Source organism: Cordyceps fumosorosea (genome assembly GCF_001636725.1).
Source record: "Cordyceps fumosorosea ARSEF 2679 chromosome Unknown scaffold_3, whole genome shotgun sequence".
Taxonomy (NCBI): domain Eukaryota; kingdom Fungi; phylum Ascomycota; class Sordariomycetes; order Hypocreales; family Cordycipitaceae; genus Cordyceps; species Cordyceps fumosorosea.
This window is the reverse complement of record NW_017387303.1, coordinates 1,946-23,362: the sequence shown is the minus strand read 5'-3', so window position 1 is coordinate 23,362 and position 21,417 is coordinate 1,946. Positions and strand designations below refer to the sequence as shown.

At 46.4% G+C, this 21,417-nt stretch overlaps 4 protein-coding genes across 4 annotated transcripts; 2 read left to right on the top strand and 2 right to left on the bottom strand.

Annotated features, from left to right (window-relative positions):
• Positions 1–3,416: 3,416 nt before the first annotated feature.
• ISF_01688 (ABC transporter) lies at positions 3,417–8,414 on the bottom strand (the record flags this gene model as incomplete). Its single annotated transcript, XM_018845295.1, has 5 exons — positions 3,417–3,467; positions 3,830–3,885; positions 4,000–4,657; positions 4,725–6,066; positions 6,127–8,414. The coding sequence occupies 5 exons, from the start codon at positions 8,412–8,414 to the stop codon at positions 3,417–3,419; spliced, it is 4,395 nt and encodes a 1,464-aa protein (XP_018707018.1).
• Positions 8,415–9,727: 1,313 nt separating this feature from the next.
• On the top strand, positions 9,728–9,997 carry ISF_01687 (hypothetical protein; the record flags this gene model as incomplete). The annotated part of the gene is made up of 1 exon (XM_018845294.1): positions 9,728–9,997. The coding sequence occupies one exon, from the start codon at positions 9,728–9,730 to the stop codon at positions 9,995–9,997; it is 270 nt and encodes an 89-aa protein (XP_018707017.1).
• Positions 9,998–14,561: 4,564 nt separating this feature from the next.
• ISF_01686 (hypothetical protein) lies at positions 14,562–14,909 on the bottom strand (the record flags this gene model as incomplete). Its single annotated transcript, XM_018845293.1, has 1 exon — positions 14,562–14,909. The coding sequence occupies one exon, from the start codon at positions 14,907–14,909 to the stop codon at positions 14,562–14,564; it is 348 nt and encodes a 115-aa protein (XP_018707016.1).
• Positions 14,910–15,385: 476 nt separating this feature from the next.
• Positions 15,386–19,993, top strand: ISF_01685 (AMP-dependent synthetase/ligase; the record flags this gene model as incomplete). The annotated part of the gene is made up of 4 exons (XM_018845292.1): positions 15,386–15,761; positions 15,846–17,134; positions 17,387–19,118; positions 19,173–19,993. 4 exons carry the CDS (start codon positions 15,386–15,388, stop codon positions 19,991–19,993), a joined length of 4,218 nt encoding a protein of 1,405 aa, XP_018707015.1.
• Between the last annotated feature and the right edge of the window lie 1,424 nt (positions 19,994–21,417).

Below are 21,417 nucleotides of genomic sequence, written 5' to 3'. Positions count from 1 at the left end.
GCAGTTGCGCTAGATGGGTGTGAGAGGTTGTTGTTCGGGTGCCCGTAAGACTACACCAAAATGAACTAACTAGTGTCTATCCTAGCGATTTAGTGCCGAAGTAACCGAAAGATGCAAAATAGAGCCAATAGGCACGCTGGACTATTAGGTACATCCCAACGAAGCTGTCCACATCTCATCTTTAGTGCAATCCACAGTCATAAACAACAGGAATAACATTGTAAGCAAGGTCCACAACCTGTCACTCCATAGCGCGGTCCATGAGCGTTAGAGTAAAAGAAAGGAAAGTCTAAAGTGTGGCCACTTCGCGAAGCGTGTGCATCTCGGCCGTATTTTTAGATAGAACTGCGCATGGTAAGTTCCGTGGTCGCCTCGCGGTGGTGGGTGGGCATGTCGCCACAATGGATCTGGAGCGGGACTGCGACGCTAAGTTAGAGTTTGGATGGACTATAATCACCAATAGCTGCGGGATCCGGGCGGCTCGGCATGCCATCCGAACCATGTGCTTGGTATGTATGAAACTATGGTCGATTAGTACTCTGTAGTATTCTGTCGTAGGATCTCCTAAGCGAACTGCGATACTACTACCGAGTATGTAGAACAAAATAGGCACACTCAGATGAACTAGATTGTGTGTCAGTGTCAAGTGCTCTAAAATATTTTTATGCATTATCGGTGGTGCTTGGTACTAGCGCTCTGGTATTATTCAGATACTTGAATAATCAGACATTAATCCCGTAGTTAGGAGATGTCTTCACTAGGGTCCGCCGCCACAGCTGCACCGCACGGTAGGTCATTTCGCAGGAATATTAATAGCGACCGCATGGCTCACTTCACAATACCCGTCGGCATGTATTATCCACCTTGGGAACCAGTGGATAAACGCGTACAAGTTTGTATCAGACAGCCACCCATGAAGTACAAAGGTAACCTATGCAATATTATGTTTCTAATAAAGTCTATTTTAACTTATTTAGTTTATTAAGTAACTAAAGACTATAATTAACTATAGTAGAACTATAAGTTATAAAAGACTTATATTATTTATATAAATAGTCTAGTCTAATAAGAGCCTTAAAGGACTCCTACTAAAGATATTATAATAAAGTAGTAGTCTTTTCTTCTTTTTAATATAAATATTAAGATTTAGAAATTATTTAATTAAAAAATAATATAAGTATATTTAAACTATTATATAAATAACTTTAATAGATATACTCTTTATAATAAAAAACACTCTTTATTATTTTATAAAAGAACTTCTTTAAATAATAAAAAGAATAAAGTATAATAATAATATTAAACTCTTTAATAATAGTAATAAGTTTAGAATACTATTTAGCTTTATTAGAATAAGGCTTAAATACTTAGTTAGGTATTATAAAAAAGAAGATATAAGAGGAAGAAGGAACTTATAAAGTAAGACTATAGGTCTTAGGATAAAACTAATAAAGAGGAGAAATAATATTATAAATATATAAAAGTACTATAAATAAGGGGTAGAGTAGTCTAAAGAAGTAACTATAAAGTACTTATAAGAGTATAAAAATAAAGAAATTAGTTATATAACTAGATTACTAAGGATTATAATAATCTAGTATTAATCTAAGATTATTAGGATTATAAAGTAAGCTAAGTAATCTAAGTAGTATAATAGAGAATAGGATAGATATATAAGAAAGGGGATTCTAGTAAATAGTTAGACTAGATCTCTATTAATTAATCTAAATAATAATTCTACTATTAAAAGTAATCTCTTAATATAATTTTTACTATAATACTATTTATTTATACTCTATTATATATTTAATCTAACTTACTTCCTAAGAAATAGATTTACTATAGATTAGAGAAGAGCTACTATTATAAGAATAAATATATAAAGAAAAGGATTTTTAATAAAAAGTTAGATTAAGTGTAAGAGCTTAGGCCACAGTCCAGCTAGACTAATAGCCTAGTGGCCTAAGGCACGGGGCCAATAGGGGGGGACTCCCCCTTATGTATAGTAGCCACTTTATTATAACCTCCTTGTCTCTTCCTCTATAAGAGATTCAATTTAACCTCATATTAACGCCTACTCGTAGTAGCCGTAGGGCCAGTCCTTAATATTAAGTCTCTATTAATTAATCTAAATAATAATTCTACTATTAAAAGATATTTTCTAATATAACTTATACTATAATAATTACTTATTAGTACTATATATTTAAACTAACTATAAGAGCTTAGGCTATAGTCTAGCTAGACTAATAGCCTAGTGGCCTAAGGCATAGGGCTAATAGGGGGGGGACTCCCCCTTATGTATAGTAGCCACTTCGTCACAACCTCCCTATCTCTTCCTCCGTAAGAGATTTAATTTAACCTCATATTAACGCCTACTCGTAGTAGCCGTAGGGCCAGTCCTTAACACTAACTCTCTTCTTAAGAAATAGACTAACTATAGATTAGAATTAAGCTACTATTATACTCTATTATTATTTTTTAACTATAGTAATATTATACTTAATAGTATATATTTATTTAAATTAGTATTTACTAGTAGAATACTAATAATACTAATATAATATACTTATAATAGTTACTATATTTATAATATACTTATTATAGTTACTATATTTATATTATACTTATTATAGTTACTATATTTATATTATACTAATAACTTTTATTTTCTAGTTTTTCTATAGGGACTAGTAGAAGCCCTACTATTAGTAATATATAATACTAAAAATAAAAGAAATAAATAAGGTTTTATAAGTAGTATAAACTACTTAGACTAGATACTCTATAGAGTACACTAGACTTATACACTCTATATAGTGTTATATACGCTTATTAATCTTTAAGTAGTACACATAAAAGCGACTTGATATAATTATTTACGTCTGTTAGCGCCCTAGAGTAGGCTTTTAGACGTGCTATCGAGCCTTCTACGGATAAACGTGCAGGCGTACACGCTTCGTACGCCCCAACAGGACGGCGCGCGCCCATGTTCTCACTAGTTGCCCCTGGAATACTCTCCCTGCCATCATCCTCCAACTGTAGCAGTGTCGCGCCCAAAAAGAACACACAAAAGCGACGTGGAGTAGCGCAACGAAGTGCAGGGTAGCTACGCCCTAAACAGATGCATGCCAGCAGCACAGAGTCAAGAGCGGCCCTAAAAATCCATTTGAGCCATTTTGCCTTCTCGACCGCCGTATCTGCCTCAGTTCAATACCATGAACCTCCGGACGAGTTTATTTTGGGCCGGATCACGCACGTAATACGAGCTGCCATGGCAAAAAAGGGTGCCGTCTCGGCTCATCACACATCTGGAAATACGGCGTCTAGTACATTCGAGGTACTAATAAGAAAGAGGCATATTAATGCCACGAGTATGCGGCTGGAAAGGTCAACTAGGAATTATTTATTTGCATTTAAGAAAACACATAGAAGGTAGCAAGGCAGCCGTATGCAACGAAATACACCTAAACATAGAAGCTTGTGTATATTTATGGGTTCTTGTGTTATTTTCAGCCCGCAGGGTGTTAAGTGTAGGAAATTTAGTTTCGGAAAGAGAAGAGTAGAATTTTCTAGTACTGTACAGTAGGCTGCGGAATTATCTAGCTTCTGCTTAAAACTTTGCCAAAATATGCAAGTTAAACAGAAGAAACAGTTATCTGAAGGAAACATAGTAAGTACTGCATACAGTCAAGCTGATACAGTCCACTGGCGATTTTGCCAGGCTGATAGATACGTTGATCTCTTCTTCCGAACTCAGTCAATATCATAGTGTGCCTAGATTTCCCGTCTTCTTTCTTGTAAAAAACGAATGTGATTTGTCAATCACCTTATCCCCCAGGCCAAACACAATCCATAGTCCAAAGGACCATCGTCGGATCCTCACTGTGTAAATGAAGAAATACACTAGCGCCCAATTAATTACCACAAAGGCCAAGAATATGCCAAAGCACCGCCATTTATCATCATCCTGCACATTAAACGTGTGCATGTACTCACGCCCATCTTTGAAGGGGCAGTATTGGCAATCCACCGTTGCGTCAACGTTGGCCAGATAGCCCACCCCAGCCGTATCGACAAAGGGTCCTGCATATTCGCCACAGGTGCTTCCTGGCGGGGGGTCAAAGTGCGTGGCTTCAGCAGAGGTGCACACGATTTTCGCAGCGGGCAGGACAGCAGCAAGAATGCCGCGCATCCACCATGTTACTGGGTTGAGGTAGTATAGCCAGTATTTCCAGAATACAGGGTAGGAAGCATATTGTCGCATGATGCCGTTGAACAAATTGAATGCAACAAAGAATATAGACAGGACATTGGAGATCACTGTGAAAGATGGAGCAAAGGCGCAGATCCATTGGCCCCAGCTGGCTTGGAACAGGAAGAACAGCATTGTCATCAGGAAGGTATAGCCTGCAGTTCCGGAATCGGTGGGATAGCCAACAGGAAAGTACCAAAAGAGCCAGTAGACAAGGCCCGTGACAATTGCGGCAGGAATCTCGCAGATTATGTTGGCAGTGCAGAATGCAAACCAGCCATATATGCGCGAGGGATGCTCGCGGAACTCCCAAAGTGCGCGGTTCATATAGAATTTGGGTATAACAGAGTTGACCACAATTGCTGGAAGGAGGACAATGAGAAAAGCAGAGAACATGCGATTCTGCGTACTGGCAATGGAGTCGCCTAGCATCCAGAAGGACTGGGGGGGGGAGAAAAGGTAGACTTACGAATCCATTGAAGATACCAATGAGGGCGCTGAGAAACAGTTTACCATAGTAGTATGATGGATCACGCCAATAATTGCGGAATAGCCTCTTCGTCAGCATGATGGTCTGCAAGGATGTAGGCGCAGCAAATTCGTGCTGAATCCCTACACCTGGGAGGGGAATCTTTCGGCGTTCCTCGCGGATCTGGCGAATCTCATCAAGCAGAGCACGATTCTCGGTAGAATTCTTCCATTGCTCATCCCAGTCTATCGACGTGCCATCTTCTTTGACAGTGATCTTAGCCGCAGTTTCGAGAATGAATTCAGCAATATTCTTGGAGGGAGGCGGCGCAACACCACGATCTGCAAAGTACTTGGCCACAGTAGCACCATCCCGGCCAATGGGACCAAAATAGAAGGTGTTACCGCCGGGGTTAAGTGCGAGTATCATGTCAAACTGCTGAATCAGCATGAATGAGGGCTGATGAATCGTACAGACAATAGCCTGGCCAGCTTGGGAAAGCTTTTTCAAAAATCGCACGATGGAAATGGCGGCCTGACTGTCAAGTCCACTGGTGGGCTCATCCAAAAAGAGTAAAAAGCTAGGCTTAGCAGCCAGTTCAACACCAATAGTAACCCGTTTCTTCTGTTCAATGTTCAAAGAGCCAATGATGGCATCTCGAATCTCCCCCAGTTCAAGCAAGTCGATAACCTGGTCAACATAGGCAATTTTCTCTTCCCGTGGGATATTCCGGTCCTGTCGAAGAATGGCAGAAAACACAAGAGCTTCATAGATTGTCGCAGTAGTATCATGAAAGTCCATTTGCTCACAAAAACCAGCCTCTCGTTGAAAATAAGGACCCAGCGGATGTCCGTTCACTTGCATCTCTCCACCCACAATCCCCATGGACTGACGCTGGGAGAGTGTATTGAGCAAGGTAGTCTTGCCAGCTCCGGATGCACCCATTAGTGCGATCATAACTCCAGGCTTTGCATACCCGCTAACACCATTAAGTAACTTTCTTGCTGTCCCATTACCAATGGGCACGGTGTATTCGACGTCAGTCCAAGTGAAAACTCGATCGTCGTCTAAGAGGCGCCTGACGGATTTGTCACTTCCGGATGATTGTGGTTGTCCATTCGATAGCACAGAAGTAGTCCCGGGCTTCTGAGTTTTCTCTTCGTCGCCGCCGCTAACAGCTTGGGCAGCGGCCCGCTTCGTACGCTTTGATTTCTTGAACATCAATGCACCACCGCCACCGCCCACGAACGATAGGGTCTCGGAAGCGATGACGGTGACTATCATGTACAAGGCTGTAAAAGCAATCACAACGCCAAAGTTCCGCCATAAGTTTGATCGTGTGCTAGGCACTGTTAGCAGAGTTCTCAATGCATACTGGTAAGCAGGAGCGAATAGCACTTACAACTGGAACGACTCTTTCAGGTAAGTAGCGCCAGAAATATCCGCGCTTCCGATCTGAGATCCTGTCAAGGCACAACCTTGATATCTCGGATCGATGCCAGGACCTTGGGGAATAAGCTGCGACGGAGCACACTCCATAGTTCGATCAGAGAACTCGCTCGCCAGGACAGCCTCATAAGAGTAGGACATTGGGTTCAGGTAAATTAACCAGCCAAACCAGATCGAGTCGTTGATGAGAGTTGACTTCGGGATAACATACCCCATGAAGATGAAGAGCAGGTTAAGCGCCAAGCCGGAGAATCGGATCGCGTCGTCAAATGATGGGGAGAGGGAAGCGAACATGCGGAACATTGATGTGACGCAGTAAGTTGTCGAGTACACAAAGAGAAAGAATATGAAGAACTTGGAAACCGAGACATCAAGACCTGTCATGAAGTACATAATGAGGGAAAATGGCACGACCATGCAAAAAATGGATGGTATATCGATGATAAATCGGGCGATCGTGACGGCTGATGGGCGGTAGAAAGCATATTCTTCGTGCCGGGCACCTATGATTCTACCCTGGACTGCGGGCATCAACTCTGCCAACTGGACCCAACTGAAGAAGAAGAGAGAGAAAAATATAGCACCACAGCGGGAGAATGCGCCACTAGTATCCAAAGGCTGTCCATAGAACATGGAGGAGACGACAAGAGCATTGGTGATTATGCTGAAGTATTTGGTGTACAGCGAGGTCTTGTCACCCATGATGAGCCAAAACTCGCGTTTCACACATGCGGCGACCTGCCGGGGCAGAGAAATTGTGTAGCTGGAGTTTTCCGAGACTCTCTTGCTCTTTGATTTGGCAACAGTCTTTTGAAATCGAAGCGCATCGGTGCTGTTGCTGTCTTGGAAATGCTTGTCGACTGTTTCCAGCAGCGCCTTGTATATACCACTATTTCTGAAGACGGCTTCAAATTCCTCGACAGTTTTGGGAGTGGAAGCTTCACGGCCTGGCTGGTACTGGCGTGAGGCAGGGTCGCAGATCTCAGTCAAGAAGTCGGCTGTGGTAGAATGCTCAGGACAATGGAAGCCGAGGTCAACAAAATATTGCTTGGCCTTGTTTGCTGGCCCCTGGTAGAGCATGCGGCCAGAATCAATGACCATAACCTTATCCATCAGTTCGTAGATACTCTCGCTAACTTGGTAAAGGGTAACAAAAGTTGTACGCCTGCTGATATCCGTCATAACTCGCAGGGATTTGGCATAGTCAATAGCGGTGCTCGCATCCAAACCTCTTGTCGAGTTATCCCAGCAGACAACCGTTGACTTAGCAATCAAGGTCTCTGCAATACTGACACGTTTTCTCTCTCCCCCAGACACACCACGGACAAATTCATTGCTGACGAAGGTATCCTTCGTATGCAAAATTCCAAACATCTTTAAAAGTGAACTAATGACGATGGGTATGGTGTGGCTATCGTTCTTCCGTGTCTTATGCAGTAGAGAAAACTTCAAGGTCTGCCAGACTGTGAGAATAGGGAAGTGTTGGTCGTCCTCTGGGTGGTAGCTGATTTCTCCTCGGAAGTGCTTCCTCTGCTCTTCAGCCGAAATTCCACCATAGGAGATATCACCGTCAACTGCGGCAAATGTACCCCTGTGGTTGGCGATGGCCTTAAGAAAGGTGGAACAGCCTGCTCCGGGCCGCCTAAGGACGAGCATTATCTCACCGTGGTTCAGAATTCCGTTGAAATCGTGGATGATATCCCTCACAGGCGGCTTCCTGCCAATGTGCAGTTGTGGGACGAAACGGGTTATCAGACGGTAAAGATCCGGCCCAAATGTGCCAACAACCGCGTCTGGAAATGACCTCACAAAGGAAGCGCCAGTGACAACGCCCTTCACGGTGACATTTTTGAATGCCACACTAATTCCCTTCCCCGCTCCTCCCATAGTCGTGCGCCTCTCGAGCTGGCCACCTTCTAGGAAGTCGGGAAGATCAAATGACCCTGAACGTTCTCCTAAAGCTTCCTCGTCGTCCTGGTGCTGACTCATTCGGGAAGAAGTTTGATGGGCTGCAGTTCCTGAACGAGTTTGACCCAAACTCTGGCGACTCAACTCCCTTCGCATCACTCCAAACTCCTCCATGGCGACATGGTGGGAAACCGGGTCGCCCTGATTTTGCTCGCCCCATCGGCCGTCCTCGGAAGGAAACATTGTCGTGAATGATTCCGAATTGCGAGCCTCCTTCAACTTCACGTTGTATGCAGGAACTTGACCAGCGTCGTAGCTCTCAGTCGGTGGCATCATGTTCCAGGCGAGTCGATATCGTGGAGGGTTATATTGAGGAGGTAATAGGTTTTGTTTATAAGGAATAGTAGCAGAAAGACTCAACACGGTGAGGAGCGTGGAAAATCCAGAAATTGGAAGGATAAGACAAAAGATACTGTTCTCGCTTGATAAACAAGCGCGGCCTGCGAGGAGGAAAACCAGAGGAATGGAGAGAGATGAACAGAAAAAGTAAACGATACTTATATTAGAGAAAGAGTAAGTAATAGGACTTAGACCTAAGGAACTGACTGATAAGACACTATATAGGCGGCCAGGGCACCATGCGTAATTTCTGCGTAGAGTGATAATGTTAGGGTGTGCGAATACACGCAAAAAGCGCGTAAAAGTTTAACTACTGCCTACTACAGGCTCAGGGACTCACTTACAATGACAACGGCAGAACCCAGCTACATTCTAACTAAGAGCTCTCTAAGTGGCTAATGCTATAAGTGGGCTATGGGTTACCCGGCGCATAAAGCGCGCAGCATGGATCGATTGCACCCGAAGACCCGGGGCAGGGACACCAGCACAAAACGCGCAGGGCGGCTCCTTGGTAAACCGACTGGCTGTGTAATGACACAGTAGCTGGCACGCCATCTCGGAATACGAATAAATATTGCCGAGCGCGTTCTCTGCGTGATCCGTCCAACACTGTGGCTTTTCTGCGCCTTGGGTAGGATACGGGGGTCTTGTGAACCGATGCTCTTTTATTATTAATCCATCGACATCATCACACTAATATGTGCTTCTCGGCCGCCCCCTAAAGGAGCTTTAATCGTTTTGTGTCGCCTCTACTGGTTTAACTTATACAAGCTTCAGTCCTTTCTGATCCCGGAGGACAGAGGCAGAGAGCAATCATGCTTACCACCACCCCTCTACGCCTGACGTCGGGGTCGCTGAGGCAGTATGTCCTACAAGCTGCAGTTGCTAATGCCACACCGGTCCGCCCGTTTCAACTAGGTGTCCTCAGTTGCCAGCGAAGGCTGGAAAGTTGCCAAAGCTCGCCGAAAACTCTTTGCCGCACCAAGGCGGCAATCTCTCCTTCCCTGGCTTTGGCTGCTTCTCAATTCTGGACGTTAGGACCAGTTTGGAAAAGAGCCACTATCAACACTCTTCGATGCCTGGTTGGCTGCACTGTGGGCGATTTTTCGGCCATGTGGTACCTTCAAGCGTTCCATCCAGCCCTTGGAATGGGGGCAATTATGGCCTTGTCCAGTAATTATCAGTATTTAATGCAGTCCGTTCACGCTTACTAACCCGACATAGTGGCCTCCGGTATCACGGCCTCGATGCTCCTAGAAACGACTCTTCTCCGATTCGGCCGCGATCGTCTTCCCTGGGTAGCTGCTGGCCAAACTGCTGCGGGAATGAGTGTAATTTCGATGGTGACGATGGAGCTTGCTGAGAATGCGGTTGACTATTATCTGACCGGTGGAGTGGTTCAGTTGGATTCCCCTGCGTTCTGGGGAGCAGCTTTGCTCTCCGCGTCTGTGGGATTTCTGGCACCTTTGCCGTACAATTACCAACGTTTGAGGAAGTATGGGAAGGCTTGCCATTAACTGACGTGTTTATCAAACTGTGTGACAGTCTTATAACATGTAACATAGTCACCGTACTTATTGTGGACCCGTTAATGTCATACACAACCATAGTATTAATAATATCTTAATAGAGAATTTAGAGTTAGAATAGTACTTAATTCTCTATCTATTAATAGGGGATTCGACCTATTTATATAGCTAATGTTGAATTTAGTATAGTAATTAATATATAATAATAACTGCTTTTTCTATTAGCTAATACATTAGCTAATATATAGCTGTAATAGTTAAGCAATAATAATAACCTAGTGTTAAGGACTAGCCCTACAGCTACTATAAGTAGGCGTTAATATAAGGTTAAATTAAATCTCTTATAGAGGGAAGAGATAAGGAGGTTATATTAAAGTAGCTACTATATATAAGGGGGAGTCCCCCCCTTATATATATACTTTAGGCTACTAGACTATTAATCTAGTATAATAGTGGCTCTTCTCTAATCTATAGTAAATCTATTTCTTAGGAAGTAAGTTAGTTAAATATATAATAGAGTGTAAATAAGTAGTATTATAGTATAAGTTATAAGAGATTACTCCTAATAGTAGAACTACTACTTAAATTAATTAGTAGAGATCTAGTCTAACTATCTACTAGAATCCCCTTCTTTATATATCTATCCTATCCTCTACTATACTACTTAGATTACTAGCTTATACTAAGCTTATAATCCTTTCTAGGCTCACTAGCTTATAGTACTCCTATAAGCCTATTATAGTTATATAACTTCCTATCCTAATTAGGCGTCCTATAGGCGTCCTGTCTAGCCTCCTTCTTAGGCCGCCCTATATTACTCTTAACTATTCGTAATAATAAAATACTAGGTAATTTTCTTATAATAATAATGTATAATAAAGTAGTATTATAATAAAGATTATATTAATACTATAAGTGGTTAGACTGGCTGTTAGTTTAGTGACTTAGAAGGGGTTAAATACTTATTGCCACCCACTGTACTAAGTACTTTTTTAAATTATCTGATCCTTTGTGTCTCGGTCGGGAATAAACATCGTCTTCGCCTGGTCTTTGTCCAATTTGTTAGCCTGCAGCACGCCTCGGGGCTGTGTAGCGCCACGCCTTGGAGCGCCTTACTGTGAGCCTTGCGACCTGAGACAACCACATGCTTGCGCACTGTACAAAATCTCGCACACTTATCTTGTATCATGAAGGAGCTTATATCCAGGGACTTCAATTAGTGTGACGGCAGAGCGGTTTTAAGACCAAGCCTCTTGATTGAATCGCTGCGTTGGAGGCTGAGGGACGCTGCGCAACAGGTAGCGGCGGGCGCTGCCTGGATCCATGGAGGAGCGGACTAACCAGGATGTTGTAGATAGACCCATTATTGGAAGCTACGAACAAGTGTCTGTCTACGAGACCGGATTCTTGTGGTCAGTTCACCTGCATCATGCAGCCGCATGGCCACTAGACACGTAAGGCGGCCACGGTGGTCTGCGGTCCAGTGTGCGACCCAGGCTATGTTCTCTCGCACGAATCATCTTCTATATCGGCCTTTTGATATACACGTTGCGCTGCAAAACGCACAGCGGCTTGGACTGCAAGTTTCTGCTAACTAGTCTGCCTCGCATGTAAGGCATAGAAGCTGGTAGAATATCAGGGGGGTTTGGGCATGTGAAGGATCTTTTATAATTGAATAGGTCAGGAGTGTCGTCATTCGGGCGATTACCCGTTCGGGAGCTCATAAGGTCAGGGGTAGTTATAGAAAGTAGCAGGCATAATTCGTTTATTAGTCACCCAGTTGCTCCGCAAGGCTGACAGACAACCTGTCTCAAACCTGATATATTTATTTACGTCGCACAGCCGCTGCATCTCACGCATCTGCCAGTCTACCCATTCCCACTTCGAAGAATCCAGCATGACCGAAGAGACTCAAGGCTTAATGTCTACCAAGGTCGAACGCAGCGGACACAGGCCAGCCAAAGATGGGCCTACTGCGAAGGACGTGGTCGAAAAGGAGCCTTCAACGACACTTCATCGCCACCCTGACATAGCTATTCTCACCGTCCTATTTGCCCTGGTATCAGGAGTCTCATGGACTCTAATCTGCGTCTTGACTTATAGACCGATTGGCGAGAGACTGGCCGGATTGCACGATTTTTATGCGCAGAGCGAGCGCTACCTGCGGGCCGCCTGAGTGCTCCAGGCCATCGCGTCGATGCTCGTCATTCCCTTGACTTCTACTGTGGTAGCCCAGGCGGCAGTGGCCTCGCTGCAGAAACAACACACGAAGCGTGGTGAAAGCCGGCCGACGCTGAGACAGACTGTTGCGTTGGCAGACAAGGCGTGGACCGATCCCACCACTCTCAGTAAAATTTTCGCGAAGCGGCGTTGGAAGCAGTACACATCGCGGCCATTCATATATGGCCTTCTTCTGACTGCGTTAGGTAAATGCCACACGACGTCTACGAAAGTGGAATACTAACAGGGCGTTCATAGGCGCATTGATTGCACCGCTCCAGAATATACTGTTGTCGTATCAGACTATCAAAGCACCCGGTCCTGGAGATTTGAACTTCATTACCGATTTCTCCGACATCAATCACAGTGATTTTGGCGATCACCAGCAAGTAGTCTCCACGCTGCGAGGCACATTGGCCGCCGCTCACCGAAATGATGCTCAACCCAGTCTATGGTCGAGTAACACGGGCGGCAGAAGACCGCTCTCAAATCAAAATACGCTTTCCAACATGTCCGCTTTGTCGGATCCATATTGGGCGGAGATGTCCCCAAAAATCAGCACCGGCCTGTCTCACCAGCTTGCTCCTCGTATAAATTCTACTGTCACGTCTCAGTCATCATCATCCACTGAGTCCTTTCCGCAGGACTGCGAAAGTCGCTCTGACTGGATTTACTTGCGCTACACTCAATTAAACACATTAAATGATACATTCTTTTACACGTTTGAGGTGTGTTGGCCAGGAAACATGAGTGCGTCACCGTGGAAGAGCGCGTCAACTAGGCAAAATTTCTTAGAAGATATTTATATTCGTGCCAACTATTCAATCACCGAGCCAGCGATACTTGCATCAAAGGTTCCGAAAACTGGCATTTACTCGAGGAAAATCACTGTGAATACCACATTTGGGTGTTTCGAGTTGCCAAATTACATGAATAATGGGACGGCGGGGCCTCTTCTTCACGATAACCGCTCAGGCAACTGTGGGCAAGCCCGCAAGTGGCTAACTTCTCTATCGAAGCGAAAATCTGAGGAGGAAATTCTTGAGTCCCAGAAACTTGAGAGAATGCCAGTTATGGGACCACTCGTTTCTTTTAGCCTGGCAGTATTTGGCCCGGGCAGCTTCCCAGACATGGCCCACGCCCTGGAAGAATATGCCCGGAAATCTAAGCTCGCCCCCAAGTATTGCGTGCCCATGCTAGGGCTGATCGATCCATTGAAGTCGTGGCCTAACGGAGAAACCCGATGCATAACGCTGAGCCCTGACACTGTAACGCAAATTGACATACTACGGGCACGTTACCTGTTTCTATTCTTGCAGGACACGGAAGACACAAATAATGCTCTGAATTCGGCAATGTTTCTCGCAAACGAGTCCGTCATGAAGTCCACTACGGGTCAGCATAGCCTCCTTATTTCGCGTCATATGGGCCTTGACCTGCAGACTCCTGTCATCAGCCTCGCAGGCATTATTGTGATTTCTGTGCTGCTGGCCGTTGATCTCGCATGCCTACTCATTCTTGCCTTCAAAGCCGCTTTGATCCCGCGATGGACGGCCCGCTTGGACGGATTTACCATGATGTGCATTGGCGCGTCGATATCAGACACGCTGCCTTTGCGGGTTTGTCACGACCGCGATGCTCTGAGATTCCTTGATGAGACCCCAGGGTGGCTCGGCGAGAGAAACATGCAAGGCGCCGAGAATGAAGCAGACGAGGAAGAAACTGGTGTCCGGGACGTTATGCTCGGCGGCAGCGAAGGACTGAGAAGGGGTGTTAGATACCGTTGCTATCCTGCGGAAAATGAAGGTCCTACGCCGCCTCCAAGGGTAATTGACGGCGTAACATATCCGCGGCATGCATCTACATAATGCTAGATGATGTACTATTGCTTTGGCTTGTACAAGTTTGACTTTAATAATATGACTGGCCGCCATCAGAAACTTGCTACTTCAAGCGCCACTAGTCATGCAGCTCGACAGCCATCTTGGATATTGATAGGCTACAACAGATGAAATAGCCCACATAACGATTTTTTGTACACGAGACTAAAACTCGCCCAATGATAACGAGGCACAATACGACTTGATGGATAGACACACACAGCTAAGGGATGTGGGCACTAATACAAGCAACGTGCCAAGCGGGTAGTTTCCCCTAGGCCGGTTAGCAAGCTGCCAAGTGAGGAGGTATGAGATGAGAAATAAGAGATGGGATAGCTAGAATAGCTGGAATCGGCAGAATTGGGCTTACCTGGACATTCAGATTGCAACAAGCTTGCGCAAACGGAGAGTGAACGAGCTGGGGCGGGCAGGCCATGTAGTGTCCTCGCGACTTACGCAGAAAACACCCTCGATTCTGCCAGAGCCGTCGCTGACCCAGAGCTGGCAGCACTGCTGCTGGTAGAGGTAATGACCATGACCTCGTGCTTGATTTCGTCGAGCATGTAGGGGCTCTGGTTTGAGGGCGTAGAGTGGTTAGAGCGAGTCGAGCCGGGACGGGAGCTGTAGCGCGGCGTGGGAGCTTGGAGCTCCATGTCGTTGGCATTGAAGGGTTTCTCGCTGATTGCCGTGGTTTGGCATCGCTCTGGTCTCTTCAGTCGTGAAGGGGCAGCGGGAGGCGGCGACGGCGGCGGCGCAGAGGCCTTGCTCTTGCCCACCTTGAAGTAGCCTTCAATGCCCATTGCGGTTCGCTTATTTGAGGAATATGGTACTTATTGGAGGTGGTCGGCTAGATCGCAGTCAGCAAGTTGGAGGAAGGAAAACGTCCGGCTTATATATGGGCTTTTCTACGAAACCCGAGAGACAAGCCACTCAAAAGTGCCAGCAGCCGCCGCTATAGCTGCCTGGCCATACGACTCAGCTAACGGTTCATAAGAGCACGCCTTTACGCGCGAGGGATTAAAAGGCTGTAATTAGTCTACTATATAGTGATCGAATCCTTGAGAAAATATCACCCGGTATACCTCGCAGTGCACTATACGTTGTATTCTCTTCCGGATCCACCGGCAAGCCAAAGGGGATCATAGTCGAGCATGCGGCGTTTGTCAGCTGGGGTACACTGCTGAGACAATCACTCTGCTTGGATGCCCAGTCTCGTGTGCTCCAGTTTTCGAGCTTCGCCTTCCTTATAGCTCACCGGGACATTCTTCTCACACTCATGTTCGGAGGGTGTGTCTGTATGCCGTCTGAGCTGCAGCGGCTCAACCACCTCGAGACATTCATTGCCGAGTACCAAGTCAATTGGGCCAACCTTACCCCGTCTGTGGCAGCCCTCCTCGATCCAGGCATGACCCCCGAGCTCAAGACGCTGCTCCTGACTAGTGAGCCCATGTCGCTCAAAGGTCTTGCAACATGGGAGGGTAAAGTGAATCTCTTGTTCGCGTATGGTCAGGCTGAGAGTGTCAGCCTCTGCTGCGTGAGGAGGAGCCCGACGGTCGCGTCTGACCGAAAGAACGTTGGCCACAGAGTCGGGAGATCCATCTGGCTCGTCGACACCGGCGACCATAACAAGCTGGTGCCTGTGGGAGCTGTTGGTGAGTTAGTTATTCAAGGTCCCGTGCTGGCTCGCGGATACCTTGATGCTGAGAGAACCGCGCTTGCATTTCTTCACGATGTAGCCTGGCTGCGAAAACTACAGCCTGGATACGATGGGGAGCTCTACAAAACAGGAGACTTGGCACAATTTGCTGACGATGGATCCGTCCGATACCTTGGCCGAAAAGACAACTCAGTCAAGCTATACGGACAGCGGCTTGACCTGGACGACGTGCTCCAGCAGGTTCAGCGCTGTCTGATAGACATTTCAGACACGGAAGTCTGCGATGTGATTATGGACGTGTGCCGCACGTCAATATCTGAGGATGTCAAGTTGACAGCGTTTCTCGGAATGAACCCTACGTCACTTGATACGGGAGGTACTGTTCTCCTCGGCCCCTTGGACCGAGCCACTGTCTACCTGCAGATATTTCGGACTCGTTTGGCCAGCGTCGTTCCCCGGTACATGATTCCAACCGTCGTCGTCATAGTGTCCCATATACCACTCAATCTCTCCGGCAAAACTGATCGCAGAAAGCTGCGCGAAATTCTCTTCCAGATGACGGCTTCGGAGGAAGCTGCATGTCTGGGATCCGTTGCCAGCCACGAGGCCCCGTGCACACCCCAAGAACTGCAGCTCCGTTCGCTCTGGTCGCAGGTGCTAAACACTGCTGAATCGAGCATCGGAAGATTCGAGGACTTTTTCCGACGGGGAGGCGACTCGCTGGCGGCGATGAGGCTGGCCTCAGCCGCGCATGGCCTCGGTCTTAGTCTGACCTTTGGGGACATTTTTGCGAATCCAGTACTGTCAAGTCAGGCAAAGCTGATTGGCTCCACGGAGGGAAACACGCAACAGAGTTACACATGCTCGGCGTTTGAATTGATTACAGAGAGCCAAAAGCAAGCTGTTCTCGCAACAGCAGCTAAGGAGTACGCTTTACCGGCGACTCAGATTGAGGACATCTATCCAACTACACCAATGCAACAGGGCCTTGTCGCTCTCAACTCCCTACGGCCAGGCTCGTATGTGTCACGACGTGTCTACAAGCTTAGAGAGGGCGTTAGCTTTCGAAAGCTCGAAGCAGCTTGGAAAGCCACCTTGGACGCGAACCCCGCCTTGAGAACCCGTGTCATACGATCTGTTGGTGACGGCCCAACGTATCAAGTCGTGGTTCGCGACGAGGCGGTTGTTGACATGGCCTATGACTTGACCAAATATCTGGCGGACGACGAGGCAAAGCCGGTAAATCTGGGTACGCCGCTCGTACGAATGGCGATCATATCCAACGCCAGCGGAGAGCCAAACTTTTGCGTCGTTACCATGCATCACTGCATATACGATGCCTGGTCAGCGGCTATCCTGAAGACCCAAGTGAGCGACACGTATCATGGCCACGTTCCAGTCCTTCAAACATTTAGGGAGTTTGTCAAATATGTACTCCAATCTAATAAAAATTCATCCGATCATTGGAGAAGTGAGTTTGCTGGGATACGCGCCGAACAGTTTCCAGCTCTGCCAACGCCCACACATTCCCCAAATACCACGGAATCCGAAAGCCAGCATATATGCCTCCCTCCAAGTGTTGCAACGGCAGCAAATATAACACTCACCACGCGCATACAGCTAGCGTGGGCAATGACTCTAATGGCTTACACCAGCGTGAATGATGTAGTGTTTGGCTTGACGGTTTCTGGCAGGGCAGCGCCCGTGCCGGGGATTGACAAGATTGCTGGTCCCACGATTGCAACATTTCCCTTGAGGGTTCAGTTGAGGTCCTCTTCATCAATTCACGAGGAGCTGGAGACGCTGCAGAAACGTATCATAGAGATGATACAATTTGAACAGTTTGGGGTACAGAACATCAGTCGCCTTGGAGACGACGCGGCCAAGGCGTGCAAGTTCCAAAGCCTCCTCGTCATTCAACAGCGTCAATCATCAGCCGAAAAATCTGGCATCTTCGGTGATACTGGTGCTTTTACGCCCCAGCCAATGTGGAATACATACGCATTGACGATTCTGTCAACCCCCGGCGCCGATAGATGCGTCCGTTTCGAGGCTGTTTACGATGCCACGGTGGTGCCCAAGGCCCAAATGAGACGGATTCTACAAGTTTTTGGCAATGTCTTGAAGCAGACAGTACTGTCGCCGGATAAATTGGTGGGCGACATGGACAGTATCAGCACAGATGACTTGCAGCAAATCGAGTGCTGGAACTCTTCAGCGCCTCCAGCCGTTCCGAGGTGCATCCATGACATGATTCACGACCATTGCGTAGCGCAGCCAGAAGCTAGCGCGATTGACGCATGGGATGGTCAGTTTACCTACAAGCAGCTCGACGATCAGTCGTCACTGTTTTCAGCCGTTCTTAGAGAGAAACGACTGGGTCCAGACATGATGGTTCCTCTTTGCTTTGAAAAGTCGAAATGGGTCGCTGTTGCCATCTTGGCAGTCGCCAAAGCCGGTAGCGCGTTCATACTGTTGGACCCTTCACACCCAACCGAACGGCTGGCGTGGATTTGCAAGAATGCGCAAGCATCAGTGTTGCTATGTTCCAAGGATATGGCTGCGTTGGCGGCGAAGCTCGGCTGTCAACACGTCGTCCAGGTCGATGAGAACAGCAGTCGAGAAAACCAAGCCTCGCTAACTACTCAAGTGCATCATCCCATCCAAGCACTCCCTAGTAATGCCCTATGTGCGCTGTATACCTCGGGGTCAACGGGAACGCCGAAAGGCGTCGTTATCGAGCATTCAGCCTTCGCCACCCAAGTTACCGCGCTTGGACTGCACTTCCATCTGGGTCGCCAGTCACGTATTTTTCAGTTTGCATCCCATGCATTCGACGTCACCGCTGCCGATTATGTGTTTGGACTGGCCCTTGGCGGCTGCGTATGCGTCCCGAATGAAGCGGACAGCCGGGACAACCTAGCCAAAGCCATACGAGATCGTAGAGCAAACTGGACTTTTCTGACACCTTCGGTCGCCCGAACTCTAACACCCTCCGCTGTACCAGATCTCAACACCTTGGTGATTGGTGGCGAGTCTGCAAAGGGAATAGACTTTACGGTTTGGTCAGGCGCCGTGCGGCTCGTCTACGTATATGGTCCTGCTGAGGGGACGGTCTACTGCACTGTGCAGCCCAAGACTCAACCGGGTGCCAATCCGGTGAATATCGGATCGGCAGCTTCTTCCGCATGCTGGCTGGTAGAGCCTGCCAACCCAGAGAAGCTGGTTGCCATTGGGGCGGTTGGCGAGTTGGTGATTGAGGGCCCGATTGTCGGCCGCGGGTACATGGGAGAGGATCTGGGCGGCTCGCCTTTCATTCCGCCGCCAAAGTGGTTGCGTGCCATGCCACGAAGTGAGTCACCAGGCAGGCTATACAGAACTGGAGACTTGATGCGGTACAGTCCAGACGGCGACGGATCGCTAGAGTTTGTTGGTCGGAAGGACAGGCAGGTCAAACTTCGCGGGCAGAGAATGGAGCTTGCGGAGATTGAACATCAAGTTGCGCGGCATTTTCCTGCCACAACGGATGCCATTGTGGAAATCATTGCCCCCGAGAACTCAGACAGTCAGAGGTTACTTGCTGCTTTTATCTGGGATGCCAGCAATGTTGCAGGGAAACGCTCCAGTAACAACCAAGGCACGCTGTCCACGTCTGCCATGTTCGCCGTCCCAGATGAAGAGTTTCAATCTCGGGCATCGATCGCGGAAGTGGCGCTACGGAAGAGCCTACCTCCTTTCATGATCCCTTCGTTATTTGTTCCCCTCAAGCAATTCCCCCTCGGTCCTACCGGCAAAGTAGACCGGCGTCTTATCAAGGACAAGGCGTGCTCACTTTTGCGACGGGAGCTCAACATCTACCGTGGCTTCTGTTCATCTAGAATGAGGCCCCCTTCCAATACGTCAGAAAGTAAAATACACCAGCTGGTTGCAGATGTGCTTGGTCGGGATCGCGGCGACATTGGGATGAACGACGACTTTTTCCAGCTTGGTGGTGACTCGATTAGTGCCATGGTTCTGTCGGCACGGGCTATGGACATGGATCTGAAGTTGTCGGCCGCAGATATTCTAGGCCATCCTCGTCTTTGTGATATGGCCGACCTGGCTATTCAGAAGAGCACGGAGAGATGCTTGCCCACAGAGCAGCTATCGCTACCAGAGCCGTTCTCGTTGCTTCCCGCAAACTATCATCATAACACCTTGATGCAAGAAGTTGTGAAAGGCCGCTAGTAAGTTGATTCAACTATCTAGTTCCTATGCTGTTTTCTATCAAGATGAAGAGGAAAGAAAGTGAATCAACTTTATGAGAGCATAACAGCACTTCTATAGCTTCGATCAATGGAAGGTTCTAGAAGCTCGGCGGCACAGCCGCCGCTCAAGCGGCTTGCCCGTTACACTTCCCCCCTTATATTCACTAGTATATAACTAATTATATAGATATTTTCTAAAGTATAACTAATCTTAAATAACTCCCTACTAAGGAAGATAATATTAATAATATTATAATACTACTAGTGTGATATAGAACGCCTTATATAGTGTATTATAGTCGAGACAAATATAATATGTTTCTAGGCAAACTTCACACACTAATGTATAGGCACGGCTCGGATTTATCCTCGTTTCTTATTTAGCGCTCTATTTACTTTGCTTTTTTCAGCTAGGATATTAACGTTCCTATTATTAATCTCTAAGTGACGGAGGGCGTGTAAACCTTTAACTATATCTTCCTAGAGTATTTGCTTTCCTATAGACAACGTGATTAATCAGAAATACTTTCGGTTATATGTCTTTATACTATAGAGATCTAATTAAGCCTATTTAATACTACTAATATAAGAGAACTTAGGAGATCGTGTAGGGTTTCCACTAAGTCTCTAAATTTCTAGTTCTACTATAGCGTTTCTAGTTTACAGGCAGTATAAAAGCACACTAAGGATCTTAACGGCTTATGCTAATCTCCCTTATCTACTATCTCCTAAAAGTAGAAGGAAATAAGCTTACTAATATTACTATAGCCTTTATTATATAGTATAAAGCGTGTTAATACTTAATAAAGTCTTTAGAGGGCTAAGGTCTATAGACGGGTAATCCCGTAATAATTAGTAAAAATGTACACGTGGGTATAAGATAGGAAAACATTAGAATAGTTATCTTTTATAGTGTTAATGAATGTTTTAGTGGTTTGTGGAGATAGTGGGTAAAGATTTATGAACTAGTTCTAAAGCTCCTGTTTTTTTAAAGTTAAGGACACATTAAAATGCGCTACTGTTAGTGGTTTTACGTGTTGCTAGGGTCCTGAAGTAGGAGCCGGAGCTAGTTCTAAATTCTCACTTTCTAGAACCTTAGGTTTCTTATCCCTTATAGGTCGCTATTGTGGCCTGCCCTCGCTGTATAATCCTGTATAAACGTATTTAGTGAAGCGAATGAATGTATCTTCGTCTATTTCTTCCTAGACTATAGATTATTCCTACGCTTCTCTTATTAGTCTATTAACTAGGGTGTTAAGTGATTTTAATTGTCTCACTATAAGGCCTGAATGGATTTTCTGTTCGCTCTAGCTTGGACTAATAATGAACTTAAAAGGGCAGGAGTAGATAAAACTACTTATTAGTAGGAGCTAGGCTAAGCGTATAACGTATCTTACCTTATGT